Source organism: Rhodnius prolixus, unplaced genomic scaffold, assembly GCF_049639745.1.
Source record: "Rhodnius prolixus isolate KJV_2025 unplaced genomic scaffold, Rpr scaffold_6, whole genome shotgun sequence".
NCBI lineage: Eukaryota > Metazoa > Arthropoda > Insecta > Hemiptera > Reduviidae > Rhodnius > Rhodnius prolixus.
The window spans coordinates 9,613,526-9,628,559 of record NW_027411634.1 but is presented as its reverse complement, the minus strand read 5'-3'; the positions used below and the strand labels follow the sequence as shown (position 1 = coordinate 9,628,559).

General features: G+C 32.0%; 1 protein-coding gene and 2 long non-coding RNA genes across 6 annotated transcripts; 2 read left to right on the top strand and 1 right to left on the bottom strand.

Annotated features, from left to right (window-relative positions):
- The first annotated feature begins 1,913 nt into the window (after positions 1–1,913).
- Positions 1,914–5,931, top strand: LOC141460520 (uncharacterized). 2 transcript variants are annotated; one of them, XR_012462106.1, is made up of 4 exons: positions 1,914–2,548; positions 2,630–2,795; positions 4,858–4,956; positions 5,089–5,896. It is a non-coding gene; the product is annotated as an uncharacterized lncRNA (long non-coding RNA). The 2 variants fall into 2 exon arrangements; XR_012462105.1 differs by having other exon boundaries at positions 1,914–2,795; positions 5,089–5,931.
- Positions 5,932–6,320: 389 nt separating this feature from the next.
- On the top strand, positions 6,321–8,801 carry LOC141460519 (uncharacterized). Of its 2 annotated transcripts, none has more exons than XM_074140609.1 (5): positions 6,321–6,718; positions 6,938–7,297; positions 7,398–7,577; positions 8,067–8,204; positions 8,289–8,801. In XM_074140609.1, exons 1-5 carry the CDS (start codon positions 6,489–6,491, stop codon positions 8,563–8,565), a joined length of 1,185 nt encoding a protein of 394 aa, XP_073996710.1. In that variant the 5' UTR covers positions 6,321–6,488; the 3' UTR covers positions 8,566–8,801. The 2 variants fall into 2 exon arrangements, with proteins under 2 accessions (XP_073996710.1, XP_073996711.1); XM_074140610.1 differs by having other exon boundaries at positions 6,322–6,598.
- On the bottom strand, positions 7,627–12,616 carry LOC141460521 (uncharacterized). Of its 2 annotated transcripts, XR_012462108.1 has the most exons (8): positions 12,196–12,616; positions 11,626–11,913; positions 11,096–11,252; positions 9,307–9,521; positions 9,060–9,238; positions 8,858–8,970; positions 7,912–8,000; positions 7,627–7,825 (listed from the first exon to the last, which is right to left on the bottom strand). It is a non-coding gene; the product is annotated as an uncharacterized lncRNA (long non-coding RNA). The 2 variants fall into 2 exon arrangements; XR_012462107.1 differs by having other exon boundaries at positions 9,307–11,252.
- Between the last annotated feature and the right edge of the window lie 2,418 nt (positions 12,617–15,034).

The following is a 15,034-nucleotide window of genomic DNA, read 5'->3' as shown; positions in this document are numbered from 1 at the left end:
AAGGATTGATCTTTAGTCCTAAGGTGAGAGGAGTTAGATCCAGTTTTAAATATGACTAACCAACGGGGGTTCGGTTGACAGCTTAAGTGTGAGTTCTGAAAGGAATAACTTTGCGTGTTCTTATCGTTACTATAAATTCAAATATTGAAACAAAACGAAACGAAATACTAGGCACCCTTAAATACCAGACACGAAAGAAATCTTAACAATGGTGCCACCATCTAATTCAATTTTATAACAGTACGTCACTTTACAACGAATTGTTTTTTATTTATTTATTTATTTTTAAAATAACGTCTGTTAAAGTAATGATTACTTCCAGTTCTGTCCATATTACTGACAGACAGAGAACATTTTCGTAACGTCTATCGGAATAATTTTACTTGTTTAAAAATATTATTTACTCCCTTATTCTAAAATCTTGTTTGATCTAATTTTTAAGAACTAGAATTGATATCTGCCTTATGTATGGCAGCACTGGTGTGGCGATCTTGTGGAAAGCACTCGAAAAAGAAGCTTTGAAGTTCGAAACGTAAACGATGTTTCTTTAAAAATAAATCATTATCACAATATCTGATAAATGAATACAGAGTTAGCTTCAATAAATAAATTATAATAGGGCTCATGGTTTTACTTGAGTGAATTGCAGTCTGACTTCTAATGAAACGTAAACTTAAACTTATTTCTCAGATTGAAATTTCCCTGTAATAATTCGTATAATTCAATTTTCAGGGGGAAAAAAATGTTCAAATTAAGGTAATTATCGTATGAAATAAGCTGAGAATTTCCACATTGATGGAAGTCTATGGTGCCATTTCAAACCAACTACCCTAAAACAGAACTAACTACTTTAAGAAGCAGTTCCCATGGCAAAGTGTAAATCTGCATGTATACAATGAGCTTTGGTGGTTTTTGAGTACACCTATAGACAAATATTGAACGGACTCGACTTACAACTAACTAAAGAATTAGGAAGTACAATGAACTACATATAATTAAAGCTCTTGCAGTCTAAAATCGAACTGGCCAATAATGATTTCTCACATTAATATATAATTTGTTTAAAGAATATAATTAGAACCATTTTAGATAATATATTTTAAAAAGTAAATAATACAATTAATAAAATGATTCGTCCTATTTGATTGCTAGGATCGAATAACATCTTCTTTCAACTTTTCTGGTAATGCTTTTTTGAAGTAATAAAAAAAAAGCAAAACAAAATTATTTTCGATTTAATTGGTTTGCCTTGTAATGCCTAATTTTTTATTCTTTTGCAATGGATCGCACAACCCTAACTAAAAGATGACTAAAATGATATATACAGACTTAAGATACATTGCATTTTATTGTTGCTTAAAACAGAGACGACACCTAATGTAACAATCTTCAGCCGATTATAATGCGGTATCAAACCCAATTTTATCGAATATATTACAACATGAATAATTACAAGTGTCGTTTTATTTTATTTAGTACCATTCTAATAGGCTCAATAGCTCAATGGTTTAGCATTTACTGGATTCCAACGCAGAGATCCAGCTGATGACCATTAGATTTTCTCTTTCTAGGAGCTTCTTACAGCTCATTATCCAGTGATGGACAGTCTTTTTTGTAACGAGAGAACACTGTCTGGAGGCCAGCATTACACTCGTTAAAGCGCCAGTCTCCTTAATTTCAGAAGTTAACGCTTCTTAAATTATTTGTTTAAATAATTCTAATTTAATTGTAGACACAAGCAAATTTTTAAATAATAGTAGTATATTTATTAATTATTTTTTAAATAAATAAATAATTTCATGAAGAGAGGATGTTTAATTATAATAGTTTAAACTGAACAAAATTTGGGCGTATGCGGGCTGCTGGTAACATGAATTAGTTACTAAAAAATTAAGCTTGACATATGTTTCGTTAAAATAGCATGTGATTTCTGCAATTATAATTAAAAATATATTCAAAAAATTGTTCAAGTAAAACAAATTTTTAAGTGAAATAAAAGAGATGACATTTTTACAACCATTAATAAACATTAAGAGTATTTTAAGTTTCTATGACAGAGATGGCCATGGTTTAAATTTAAATGAAATAGCAACCCGCATGCGCTCATTTCGACTGCACAGCAATAAACAACAAGTAAAGTCTATTTTGAGATATGGTGAAGCAATTGGCATATTGATAAAAACAGATTGCATTGATGAAAACAACGTAACACCGTATTATACTTTGGCGAAGAATAAAAGAGAGAAGAAGGCCAAAAGTATAGTGGATTCTTTAAAATTGAATAAAACTAGAATTATAAAAAGACGTCTAAAGAAGCAAAAGAAGGCAACTGTGAAGGAGATCAGAGATCAAGAAACGACAACCACTGATGTGCCAAAAGAATCAACCTCATTTCAATAATAAAAAGTGCAATAAATTGTGCCAAGTGTTAATTTTGTTATTACCTGACGAATGTAATATTAAGCATGATTCTTAAACAAGATGGACAAATCTGTTACTACATTTATTTGAATTAATTATTGTAGAGTAGCGCTGACATTTTACTAGGGTAAGTTATTTTAAGGGCAGAAATTTTAGTTTTATACTAAATAACCAACTATCTGATTCCTCCTAATATCGGACATTCCAGGATCTTAATCATAAACATAACGTTATGTTAGAATTCGTCGCTGTAAAGAGACTCCCTGCACAATTTAGCCGAGAAATAAGAATAACATGCTTCAGTTATTTGTCAGGAATAAGAGAAATCTTTCGTAAAAGAAAGATTTCAAGTAGTTCTTTTAATAAGATTTGTGGTGAGTATGGAAATGTAAAGAAAAGTAAATATTCTATTTAAAGTATCATATGATAGACTAATTCAGTAAAAACTAGTTTATTTTCAGCTAGACAATATCAAAAACGTAAAAAATAAAATAAAACATGAACTCACTGATTTCGCTCACAAAATAATAAAAATATAATTAATACGCTTATTTTTAGTGAATATTATAAAAAAGAAGTATTTTTTTTTAAATAAAACGCTACTTCAATATTTATTAGACCATATTAAAAGTAGAAATATCATTAGAGAGCATAAATTAATAATAGAAAGCTAAAAAATTATGAAAATAAAGTAAAATTGCAAAAATCCCTTTTTTAAAGTCACGAAAAATATAGCATTTGTAACAGGGGGACATAATGTGGTAGGAGCTTAGTGTAGAAACATGGTAAAGAGGTGTGGCTAACTTGTAAAAAGTATCAGCCAATCAGAAACGATAATGGCAAGACCAACTAGATACTTATTTGCATTGGTCGTACTTGAGAAGGGCAAAATGGAGACGATTAGCTACTTTGAATTTTGATTGGCTGACGTTTACACCAATCCTCGCATGCTGTTCACACATTAATTTTGCTACGAGCTCCTACACTATCATGTTCTACTGATACTAACTGCATTTTTAACACTTTTTCCTGTCGGTATTTCAACAAGTTAAGTAATTTTTTTGCGTTTTATGGTCTTTAGCCTTTATTTTCTTTTACTATATTACATTTTTAACTTAAATAATAATTATATATGTTTTATCAAATTAAAAATTATGAATTAACTGTGTATTATTATATTTTTGAAACGATTATTCAATTTATTGCATAAAAAGGTTCACTTTGGTGTGAATAACGTTAATAGAGTTTGTTAATTAAATTCTTTATGTCGTTTTCTTATTAAAATTTATTTCTATAAACCAGATTTAGGTTTTATAGCCGCTCTTCTTTTTTGCAACCCTTAGGGTTTATTAAAATCCATATTAATCACTTATTCCTCTTACAAAATAATACAAATAAAATAAAACAAGTACTTGTGATAGTGTTAAACTTATTGATAGATGTTTACTATGCTTATTAGTAATGAACATTTGATTAATTAGTTGGACTTACTCGTATTTTGTAGTTGTATTTTGAGTCGCGTGGTAAAAAGGCTTAGGTATTACGTTACACAATATTGGTACTTTAAAGAGAATTTGTTCACCTCTTTATTCTAGAAGTGCTCTTAATCAAAAAGTTTCAATCAAAACCGTAAGAACTATTTTCTAGAAAATTTAAAGAAAATAAAAATTGATATAATAAAATTGTACTTCCGTCAACTGATTTTGTTTGAAACCACATTAACACATTCTCTGATGGCAGCTATAGGAAATATTAACATTAAATTTAATGCACTTTTTCGTCTTGAACTTACGGTTTCTTACAAACGCAGTGAGGGAGAATGGCAACTGTAAAAACTACTTTTTGGGGCTTAAGTGGCCGCAATATGGATATTTCTCTAGAATGTTTTATGTCAAAGCAAGATTCAGCGAATCTTATGTAGGTTCTGTAACGAAAGTAAAGTAATCGCCTATTTTTTCAGGCGGGGCTTAACGTCCAACTACCAATTAGGTGTCGTGGACGGAGGCGACTAGCAAACATACTTTACTGTAAATTTCTTTTATTAACCATTAAATAAAATCCAAGGCCTAAGCTAAGACCGGGAATCGAACCCAGTACAAGAATACATATTAGCTTCGCAGGTCTTATGTAGGTTCTGTAACGAAGAATTAGGTTCTTAATAAATTGCAGTTGAGGAGCCTAGTCTCCAAATATTGGATTCTATAATCCACAACAACTAAACAACAAACTGTTGTAGTATTATTTGTGACATTCCGTTTTTTGTTTTTGCGTTTCCATTTCGTGCTCTATAATCTCATCTTTCTTAAATTTATTATCATAATAAAAAAGAAGTAGGCAGCTGGAAAGGAAATAAAAATAAATTTAACCTTATTAGAAGAATCTCTCTTCGGGGTTAGTACCCATCAAAAAATAAATTGGTCTACTATTGGATTACAGGGAGGTTTAATGTCGCTACCTGGATAAGGTTACGACCGTCAGCCCGACCGACACGCAGCACTCATTAGGCGTATTATATGCATGATTACGATGGCCCAGGTAAGCCACACCTGCATAAGTTCGATAAATTCTCATAGGAGTGTTTTGGGCACAATAGTCTTTTTTAATAGTTAGTCAGGGGTTACAAAGTTTTCTCTTTATTCTTAAAGAAATTTATTGTCATTTTTAAAGGCAATGATATTGACGCTGAAGAATTTTCTTAAGTTCTGTTTTGTTGGTTATAAGATGGTAATCAACTGATGTGTGTCTTCTTCAATGAATGCGTTGGGATTTGCTCCCGAAGAGGCACCAAAGCTTCAGGTGGATATACATCTAATCAGGGAGCGCTGGAGAATATTTTAATACTTATACAAGTGGAACATGTGGCTGGTGAACGGGAGAGATAGAGGTGCAGTATCCTGGAGCTTTGAAAGAGTCAGTATAGTTAACCAGTAGCGATAAACTAAGGAAGCGAAAGTTTTATCTCTGCAAAGACAAGGAATCTGGTTGTGCCATAAGTGTAACAATCCTCTACAAAGTGGCCTGTAAATTTCCATTAGAGTCTCCACAAGCAACACAGGTTGATTACTGGGTAAAACCACAATTGAATAGGTGGTTAAAGCAGCACCTGTACGAATCAAGAACCTGCTAAAATTAAGCATAACCAACTTAGTCTGTACCAAGAGTCTTGATGTTATATTATACAAATGATGTAATTTATTTGGCCTATATGTTATAATTAAAGTTGTCTATTGTATATCTAATTATCTATTTAGCGCTACAACTCGCAGTGAGTTCTGTCTCTGATGAGAATTAGCACTTATTAACCTCGTATGTTCAGGGTTAAAAGCATAAAAAATGAGACGGTTGGTTGCCAGGCAGTGGAATTCTCTTTATGGTACCCTCTAAGATCTGAGACATTTCTTAGGGGAAAAAAAATCTTTCATTATGCCTGAATTGTAAATGGCTGAGAGTTCGGAACAAAAAATCTTATCTTCATGCATTTTCCCATAGGTTTCTTTCCAGAATCTTAAACTAAATCAGACAACCAGGACTGGATTGGTTCTCTCCAACTTGAAAAAGTCACTAAAAAACCCTGGGTCGCGTGTTATAGGCTGACTGGGACATACTAGGCCATCTTCCTAAGGAATCTAATAAAACTCATCCAATTTTTTAGATTAGAGAATTATTATTATTCATGATTCTATGCAGATTAGAAGAGTTCAAGCAGCTCTTAGAGCTGGATTCCGTAAATAATGTTTATTGCAAGTAACAATTAAGTTTTTTCACACCACAATATCAGAAAAGTTTTATATTTCACCATAATTTCGGGTGGTTTCAACCCCCTAAACATTTCTCTGGGTGCCCTATATGGTTGGTAGAAAAAAAAAAAAAAAATTATAAAAATCAGCAGTAAAAAAATTAGCCACAATTTCGAACACATGACACGATTTAAAAAAATAAATTAATTTTTAACGCAAAAATTGCGTATTTGTTCTCGTGAAGAATTCTCTTTTTTGTGAATCTTACCTCTATACTTTTAATAATTCGCGTTCCAAAAGGTGTACTAATTTTATACATGCAAAAAAAAAATGTCGTTCCCATCATCAACGTATTGGCAATCAGATTCCAAGGAGTACAAAGCTGATAATTACAATGAATGGTTCACACTCTGCGCTGAAGCAATTAAATGTCTGGATAGGTTAGAAGGAGTTTCAGTTGATGAAATTAAATCTTACTTAAAGAAAAGAAGGATTTACTTAAACGATACTCAAATCAGTGTAGCTTTGATTAGGGGTTTGAGTGCTAATTTAATTCCAACGTAATTACTTATGCAACTATTTTTTTGTTTTTCTTACCTTTGTTAAATGTCAAACTATTTTTTACCAGTAAAACAATTTTTTGAGTAAAAATTAAGTTTATTTACTAAAATTTAGGAAATTTCTAAAATAGATGTAATCGGAACGTAAAAAGTTAAAGTTAAGTCTAGCTTGCAAGCTCAAGAACTGATTCCTGAAATTAGTTGTTTTTTTTGTTGCAGTAAGAGTGGAAAATTTCTCTTAAGTAACCACTTGAAGAGAAATTCATTTGTACAAAATAAAGAGAAAATAAAAGCGGAAAAAGTTAAAAGCAAAAAGAAGAAACTTAATAAAAAGAAGATTGACAGAGCATGGCGTCATCAGTTCAGTATTGACGTAATAAGAAGTCACTCAGAATGTACTGATGAAATTCAAAAGCAAAAAAATCTAAAATCATCTGGTGCATGTGAAACTTTGACGACACACGTCACAATCCCTCCTGATATAATCACATCTAGGGAGGTTGCAAAAGGAGGAGAACTTCAAACAGATTCTGAGGACGTGGAGTACACTAGGATATCATATCCTGCCTACTATAATCAGTGAGAGAAACTCAAGATTTAATTTTTTTACGGGTAGAGAAAGGCAATCAATCCCATAAATTATCTAATCTTTTCTTTGCCTTTTTTTCGTTTGTTTCAGCATAGACGAAACAAAACAGATCAATCTGGCACTTTTAAAAAAAAGAAAATGGTTAAAAAGTGATAGAAATAAACAACGCGTTAAGAAAATGAGAATTGATAAGCATCAATCATCTGGATTCAACAAATTGAATGGGAATTATAGCGAAGTAAATATGGCTACTACAATCAATGATTCGTGGTAACTATCAAGATTGTATATTCACTTAAAAAATCGTCACAAGTGCATTGAAAACGTTTATTTGTAAAGATCAGTTAGATGCTTTATTAAAATCCAATTTTTCATCTTCGCAATCTGTTCAAATCTTCTGCTCTTGGCTAACTCCAGCATCCTGATGATTTCTATCACCTTTATATTCCCTCTTGTGTTCTTAAATTAGTCACTGATTGCGTTTCTCTTCATTGCTCTTCAGAGTAACCTGAATCCTCCTTTAATTATATAGATTATTAACCATTTGTCCCTTCAATGGAACCCCTCTTTTCTTCTATTCAAAAAAATATCATGCGACACTTACTTGTTTATTTATGCCAAAAATATCCGAATATGAATTTCTACAGCTTCTCCAAATTCTGTTGCTAGTAAGTGGCAAAAGTCCAATTATATCTATTATAAAATGATTATAATCTGATAATGTCTTTAAAAAAATAATTAAAACAGAAAAATGTATAGCGAAAGATGGCGAGGAGAGCAGCAAAAAGATTGGTACCAAGATGATCTGGATGAATACAAACCACCAAGAAGAAAAGTGGAAATATTGGAGAAAAAATTGAATGACTATTGCTCAAATGTAACTTCATCTTGTGGAAGGTTAGTTGAATAGTTAAACTCAAATTAAACACCTTCTCTAAAGCGTTTATTATTCTATTCAATAAAACCAAGTTAATTTTCCAGTGACTCTGGAATTAAATATCCAAAAGCTATTCTACAGAAATATTCACCATCAAACGATATTGAAAGTTGGGAGATTGATGAGAGAGAATTATATGATGAAAAAATTAATGAACATTTAATTAAAAATGTAAATTTCAATGTAAATAACGATTGTTTGGAATGTTTAAAGCGTAAAATAAAATATGAAAAGAAGAAAAATAAAAAACAAAAGAAAAATAAAGAAGACATCGTAGAATTAGAAATATTAGCGGCAATGCTAAAGAGTACACTGAGATAAATTAATTGAAGTAATATAGACAACACTTCAGGTGAAAAACTGGGAAATAGTTATTAAAAAGAGAACATATCTAATGGCATTTTGTGGCGATTTTTGGATCCAGATCAACTTTAATTTTAAAGAGCTTGTAAAAGAATAAACAATTGTATTTAAATGATTCTTATGTAGATTAGACTTTGCGCATTCAAGAACCAATCTGTTCAAATCCTGCTTTCAAATAAAATACTAAAGTAAAAGTGTTGTTTATGGTTTTAATTTAATGGTCAAAATAAATATTATGCACTTTTTATACCAGTGATAGAATGAAGCCCATTTCAGTCTTCATTGCAATTATTTATAAGATGTTTTGCATTTTCGGATCCATCTTAAACTGCTGGATCTATCATTATAAGCATTTTCATATTGCTAAAATCAAAGAATGGGAATAATAATAACAATGAACATGTAAATTAAATATTATATTACGTATATTTGTGGAAGATTATACAATTTACCTCTAGATGAAATTTACTATAACAGTAATATTAATTAACGTTAACTACAAAAAACTTCTTTAACATTGTTGCTCTTAAATTTTCCTGGCATCAACAGTTTGTGTATTTGCCAGTCGCTCTCAATATGGGATAGTTTTCTGATAGGATCACAGCCCACATATGAGAAGGGTATATGTATTCTGTAAATTTCAAAACTTTATTTAGAATACCCTCTATTCGGAGGTTTCCATAGGGGACCGATACTAACCTTTAAAACAAAAAAATCCAATGCCAAGACCGGGAATCAAACCCTGCACTTCAAAATCTCATCTTTGTGGTCTTGTAACGAGGCATCCTTGTTTTTGTCATATCATTGGTAGTTTTTGCTTCATAGAAGGCAGACAGAAAATTAAGGACCTAATGCTCAGAAATTTAATGACAGCTCTGAAGTTCATAATTAGGTGTTTGAAGTTTATTATGTTACTGTATAAAAATGAAAATAAAACCTTTTTAACAAACTATCATTGTTACTGCGGACAAAAGGTAATAGAACAGTGAAATAGAGAAGAGGCGAACACATGGTAATCTATTAGTGACTCTAAAAAAAGAAAGAAAAGGTTATCAATCAGGTTCACTTTGAATATGGTGTACTTAATATTAAAAGAAATAATCTATTATCACACTTTACACGCTACAACAATAATATTATTGTGTGATTTTCCACAAGAAAGATAAGCAATCAAATAATAATAGATATATTGACATTCATTGAAGCGGTGAATGATGGACAACTTGTATTCTTATAACCTCTTACATTTCTTGTTCCTCCAGAGTTATAAATTTAAACAATATTGACAATACACGATTATCGCTAGTTCAAAGATATAGATTTCATTATAGACGATTTTCTATTTTTATTACATTTATAGAAACATTTTACGCAGATTTCACGAAGAAAGATAAATAATTGGAAGCTTTAAACGCGGTCAGATAACTTACTGGCTTCAAGAAGTACTTTCTCAAGTCATTATGTTCTTGAGGAGTGTCATAGCTGTTGCTAAAGAGAATATTGATTCCATTTTTGAACGTTAAGTGGCTGGCATTCAAAAAGAATTTATTATATTCCTCTTTCTATTAGTTTTAATTACGGAGTATAATTTTTGTGAAAATATTTACCTTAAAGTCGAAAGTTCATTCGATTTAGTGGCGATATTGGTCTCGTTAGTACTTTGATAGCTTTATTTCATTCGTCTAACTTTGATACTGGTCGCATTCATTTCCTAGTTGACGTAGCTAATTCCGCAGACTTAAATAAATGTTTTTCACGTTTACTACCAGACCGTAGCAAGTTTCTAGAAAGTCTATTCACTTGCGACGAAGCTTTATCGTAGAAGCAACAATGACTTCGGCGCGAAAGAACCTATTAATGGCAGCTGGAAATTCAACAGTCGTAGGTCATCATTCTTTCGGGAAAGCCTAGAAAGCAGAATCTTTTCGAAAATTCGCCATGATACCTGTCATGGAGGACAAGAAAAAAAGAAGAAAAAAAGGAGTTAGGAAAGTGCGTCAGAGGAAAGTCGATTGACAAAACTAAGCAAGTTTTTGAAAATGTTCCACGAAAGGCATGTTGGAGTGATAGATACCTGCAATGAGGCTTGAGATATAGAAGTTACACTTTGATGTCGAAAAGCATAGATCACATAGTTTCTTTGCTTCTTTAATTTACAGCAAAGTAAACAGTGAAAGATCCTTAAAAATTGCATAGTATCTTTTTTGATTGGATGTAATAAGCTTTCCATTATTAAAGGAAACAAAATCTTTTTGGAATATTTTAAAGTCACGTAGAAAGAAGATTTTTGTTCCAATCCTTCATTCATTTCCGAATGCAAGAACTACACGATCTTTCATTCTACTAAATTGCTTGGCAACCTTCTTTGATGCTTTTTAGCCCAGCCTAGATGATAATGTTCCTATAATTGAATAAAATGAAGCCATATTGAATCGTAAATCGAAAAGATCCTGCGCTCAAGACGGTAATTAAAGTGAATTTTCATTACCCTTCACTACTTCATATAACACTACACATTTCGCAGTGTTCAGTACAAGCGTAGTTGGACACCAACAAGTTCCAGAGATTACACGCTAAACTCCACAACTTTTGGCCGTTTCTGGTTACACCAACGATTACGGAAACTTCCAATTATGCCGAGCTTCCTGCAAACAAAGACAAAAATTTTAAAATTCTCTAACTTCGAGATTGAACATTGCGATAAAACGGCAATCAAAAATGTAGTTTTCTTTTTAAATTAATAACCTAAAAATAAGTTTAAATGCCACTAGCCAGTTATTTCCCACTACATAACATAACTCTTCAATATAGCCATAATGCTTATAATTTAAATTGAATAACATCAGCAAATTGAAAAGTAAATGAGTTGGGACTGTAGCTCTGAGCATCATATTTTTATTTATTCATTCATTTTCATTGATCTCAAAATTCCTTTCGCTAAAGATCTTGCTAAAACTTGTTTCTCAAAATTTCATTCCTCTACAGCAGCTCATCTTAACCCTCTAATTGAACACCTACCTTCTTCCACAATACTAGGTAATCCTCCAAGGAGATTGAAGAGAAGGTGGCCTCGCGATCTACTCTCATCACAGGAGCAGTATAGAAAGAACACGTTACTGGAATGACACCACTAGGTGCCTTCTCCGATCCATATTCATGTTATTGTTTTATCTTATGCCACGTTTGCTTGTTGCAGAAGTTGTAAATTTCAATTAAAGATTAAAAATAAAAGCCACAGAAAACCAGTTTTCTCTTTCTTTAAACTAATATTATGCCCAATGTTCAATGTTTGTGTACGGCTAAGTTCTGAAACAAATAAAAGATTATTTGTAACTGTAGGTTTATACTCGGAGTTAATAATAAAGTTAATACATTTACTTGATACAACATTTGTTGTAGTTGTAAATACGTCTAATAAAGTGAAAAAAAGAGTTAAAACTAGTAATTTATTTAAAGTGATTCTTTTATTTTAAATGATCTATCAATAAATTTTAAATTATGCTTTTAAAATTAAAGTTAGTGAACCTGAGAACCTATCTAACCTACCGGAACCCCCAGTAAAGCCAAGAAAAGGAAAAACGCACACACCACATTTTCCGATTTCCGCAGCTGTGTCCACTCCTCTACTCATTCTTCAAAGCGGATGTTCTAAAGATTACACCATTGTCATCGCTAAATTCGCTGAAGAAACAGCATCCCCTATCCTCGAACATAAATCCTCCAACAGTCAGCTGTCACATACAACAGCTGTAAAAGTGTACATGTGTACTCAACGTAACAATTTATTTTAAGAAATTATTTTTAATTTCTGTACTAAAAATGTGAGAAATTATGTTAGTTAAATTATGGATTTGCCGCAAATTGGGCATAATAATGAAATCGTTAGATGGTTGTCAAATTCTTTGGCTCCCCTCACGTTAGGTTCGGTACTATAGATCTGAGGGTATATAAATAAGGGTAACACTATCTGAAGAGAGGATTAGAAGTGTAAAGATGGTAGAGTGTTACGCTGTCCAAGAATGGTGAAAGTTAGCCGTCATAGTAAAGCACAGTGAGGTAGCAATGCCTCTAAGTGAGCTTTACTCTTCAGACTGACCAAGAGCCAAAACATTCAGATTCAAATTGATGTGTTTTTACCTGAAATAAGTCCTCTTACAATATTTCTTGAAATTATTCATTCGCAAAATAAGTACAATATGTATTAATTATTATTTTAAATTATATTCTTATTTGTTTTTAAATAAGTTTTTTTTAATCATTTCACCCTTCTCCAACAAACTTTGAAGAAGTCTCGTGCAATGTAGTGATTAATAATTGTTAATTAAATTCTTAATTAGCAACCAATGCTACTCCCAAATATTACATTGCGTAATTATATAGTCGTATTATGTAGTCGTAATAGTGTATTTAATTGAAAAATTCGAGATTAATGTCGGAAAAAAGATTTAGTGAAACATTCACATCATTTAGCATCACCCACAATGTACCGCGCAGTACAGGTCCTCATTGTTGCCCGCATCATTCTACCATTAATGGAGTAAAGAACTACTTCTTCAAAGTACACTTTCGGCTTCAAAGAAGGCCATGGGCAAATTAAGAGATAAGAGATTAAGAGAGTAGCTAACGGCTTTAGAGCAGGGTTCATTGTATACTTGATAAAAATACTTGCTTCAGATATTTGTTTAATATGTTTAGCTACTTTTAATCTTCATCTAAATGTATCCAGAAGTAACTGTGAGTAGGAGATGGAGGATGGCCAGCTACTCTGGTGGTTTTCTGTTCTCAAGGAAATCTGTGGCCACCACAGTCGATGAATAGCAATGGTGTTAAAGGCAAGCGACAGCAAAAATTAGATTTGAGCAAGTAGAAAGATATGTAATAATTTGGAGTCTGAAAACATATTGATGTTTAAATTTAAAGCTAACATTAGTCTAAGTACATAATTCTTCGCTAGCCGTCAATACAATATAGGCCACCATATTATAGACCATTGCATTACGACGGAGACCATATAACAATGATTAGGGGCATGTATTCAATGAAAGCGTACACACAATGTGAACATATTATTAAATGTGTGGGAATTATACAAGATGTTTTCAGAGGAATAGTTTAGTATAAAACTGAGTCATACAAGTGTTTCTAGAATATATCAACACATGCACACTTACAATCACATGGGTAATAATGTATCTATCAATACGTCACTACTTCTATTACTTCTTTTTTTTTTTTTTTTTTTCTTTTTTTAAACTACAGGATCACAGAAATGAATTAAACATAATTATAACTCCAATTGTCTGAAATATAGGGGGAAGCCGAACGATCAAGTAGGTGTTCACATTCACTTTTACACACACAAAACGAAAAGTGATAATAGATTTATAAGGAACGTAGGTAAATTATTATCAGTAGATGGTTACAATTACTGGACTGTATTAAAATAGCAGAGGGATTATTATCTTTTTTTTAAAAAAAGAGGGTAGACGTTGAGGAGGTTAAACGCTTTAATTTCCATCATTAAATTTCCAAACGATTATCTCTAAACGACTGAAAAGAAGCTATCTGTAAAACTTTACTTCAATTTGCTGAACAGAGACACGATTTCATTTGGTGTTTGTGTAGTCAGACGATTAGCCAATATTTGTTATTCCTCTAATTGGTGGAAGGTTTCTGCCAAACAAATTGGCATATTATTAAAGTTTTTAAAATTATCTTCGTTAATTCAATTTTGATTAGAATCAGGTTTTTAAATGATAAGAGCGACTCGTTTTTCTGCTCGCCGCTAGTTTTGTTTTTTTTTTGGTTATTTAATTTTTTTAAAAAAAATCTTTTATTGTAATTTACTACTGCAACAAGCAATTATGGTAAAAGAAAAGAAAATCATGAGTGGAAAAGGCACCCAGTGGTGCCACTCCAGTAACGTGTTTTGCTCTCACGATAAGAGTAGATCACGAGACCATCTTCTCTTCAATCTCCTTAGAGAATTACCTGGTAATGTGGAGGAAGATAGGTGTTCTATGAGAGGGTTAGGATGAGCTGCTGTAGAGGAATGAAATTTGAAGAAACGAGTGTTAGCAAGAACCTGTAATGAAAGGGATTTTGAGGTCATTATGGATAGTGAGGTTAGATACATAGAACGGAGCGTTTTCGAAGTATTTTTGACTGTAATGTCTGAAGGCGTAGTGAGTTGGAACGCTTAGTCGATCCCCATACTTCGATGCCATATGACCAAATAGGTCGCAGTAACATTAGATATAAGAATCTTTTGTTATGTAGGTTAAGTTTCGAACGTTTGTCAAGTAGTCTGGCGAGAAGTTTGAAGCGTTGGTTAGTTTCTTCATCTTTTCAGTCTAGTATGGGGATTCCATGTCAACCGTTTGCTTCTAGGTACAGTCCGAGGTAGCGTACTTTGTCCACAGTTGGT

Coding starts and splice junctions, on each gene's coding strand:
- LOC141460519 (XM_074140609.1), top strand. CDS start 6,489: ATGTCGTTCCCATCATCAACGTATTGGCAATCAGATTCCAAGGAGTAC. Junction 6,719..6,937: donor AGTGCTAATTTAATTCCAAC/GTAATTACTTAT, acceptor TTTTTGTTGCAG/TAAGAGTGGAAAATTTCTCT. Junction 7,578..8,066: donor ACTACAATCAATGATTCGTG/GTAACTATCAAG, acceptor AAAAATGTATAG/CGAAAGATGGCGAGGAGAGC.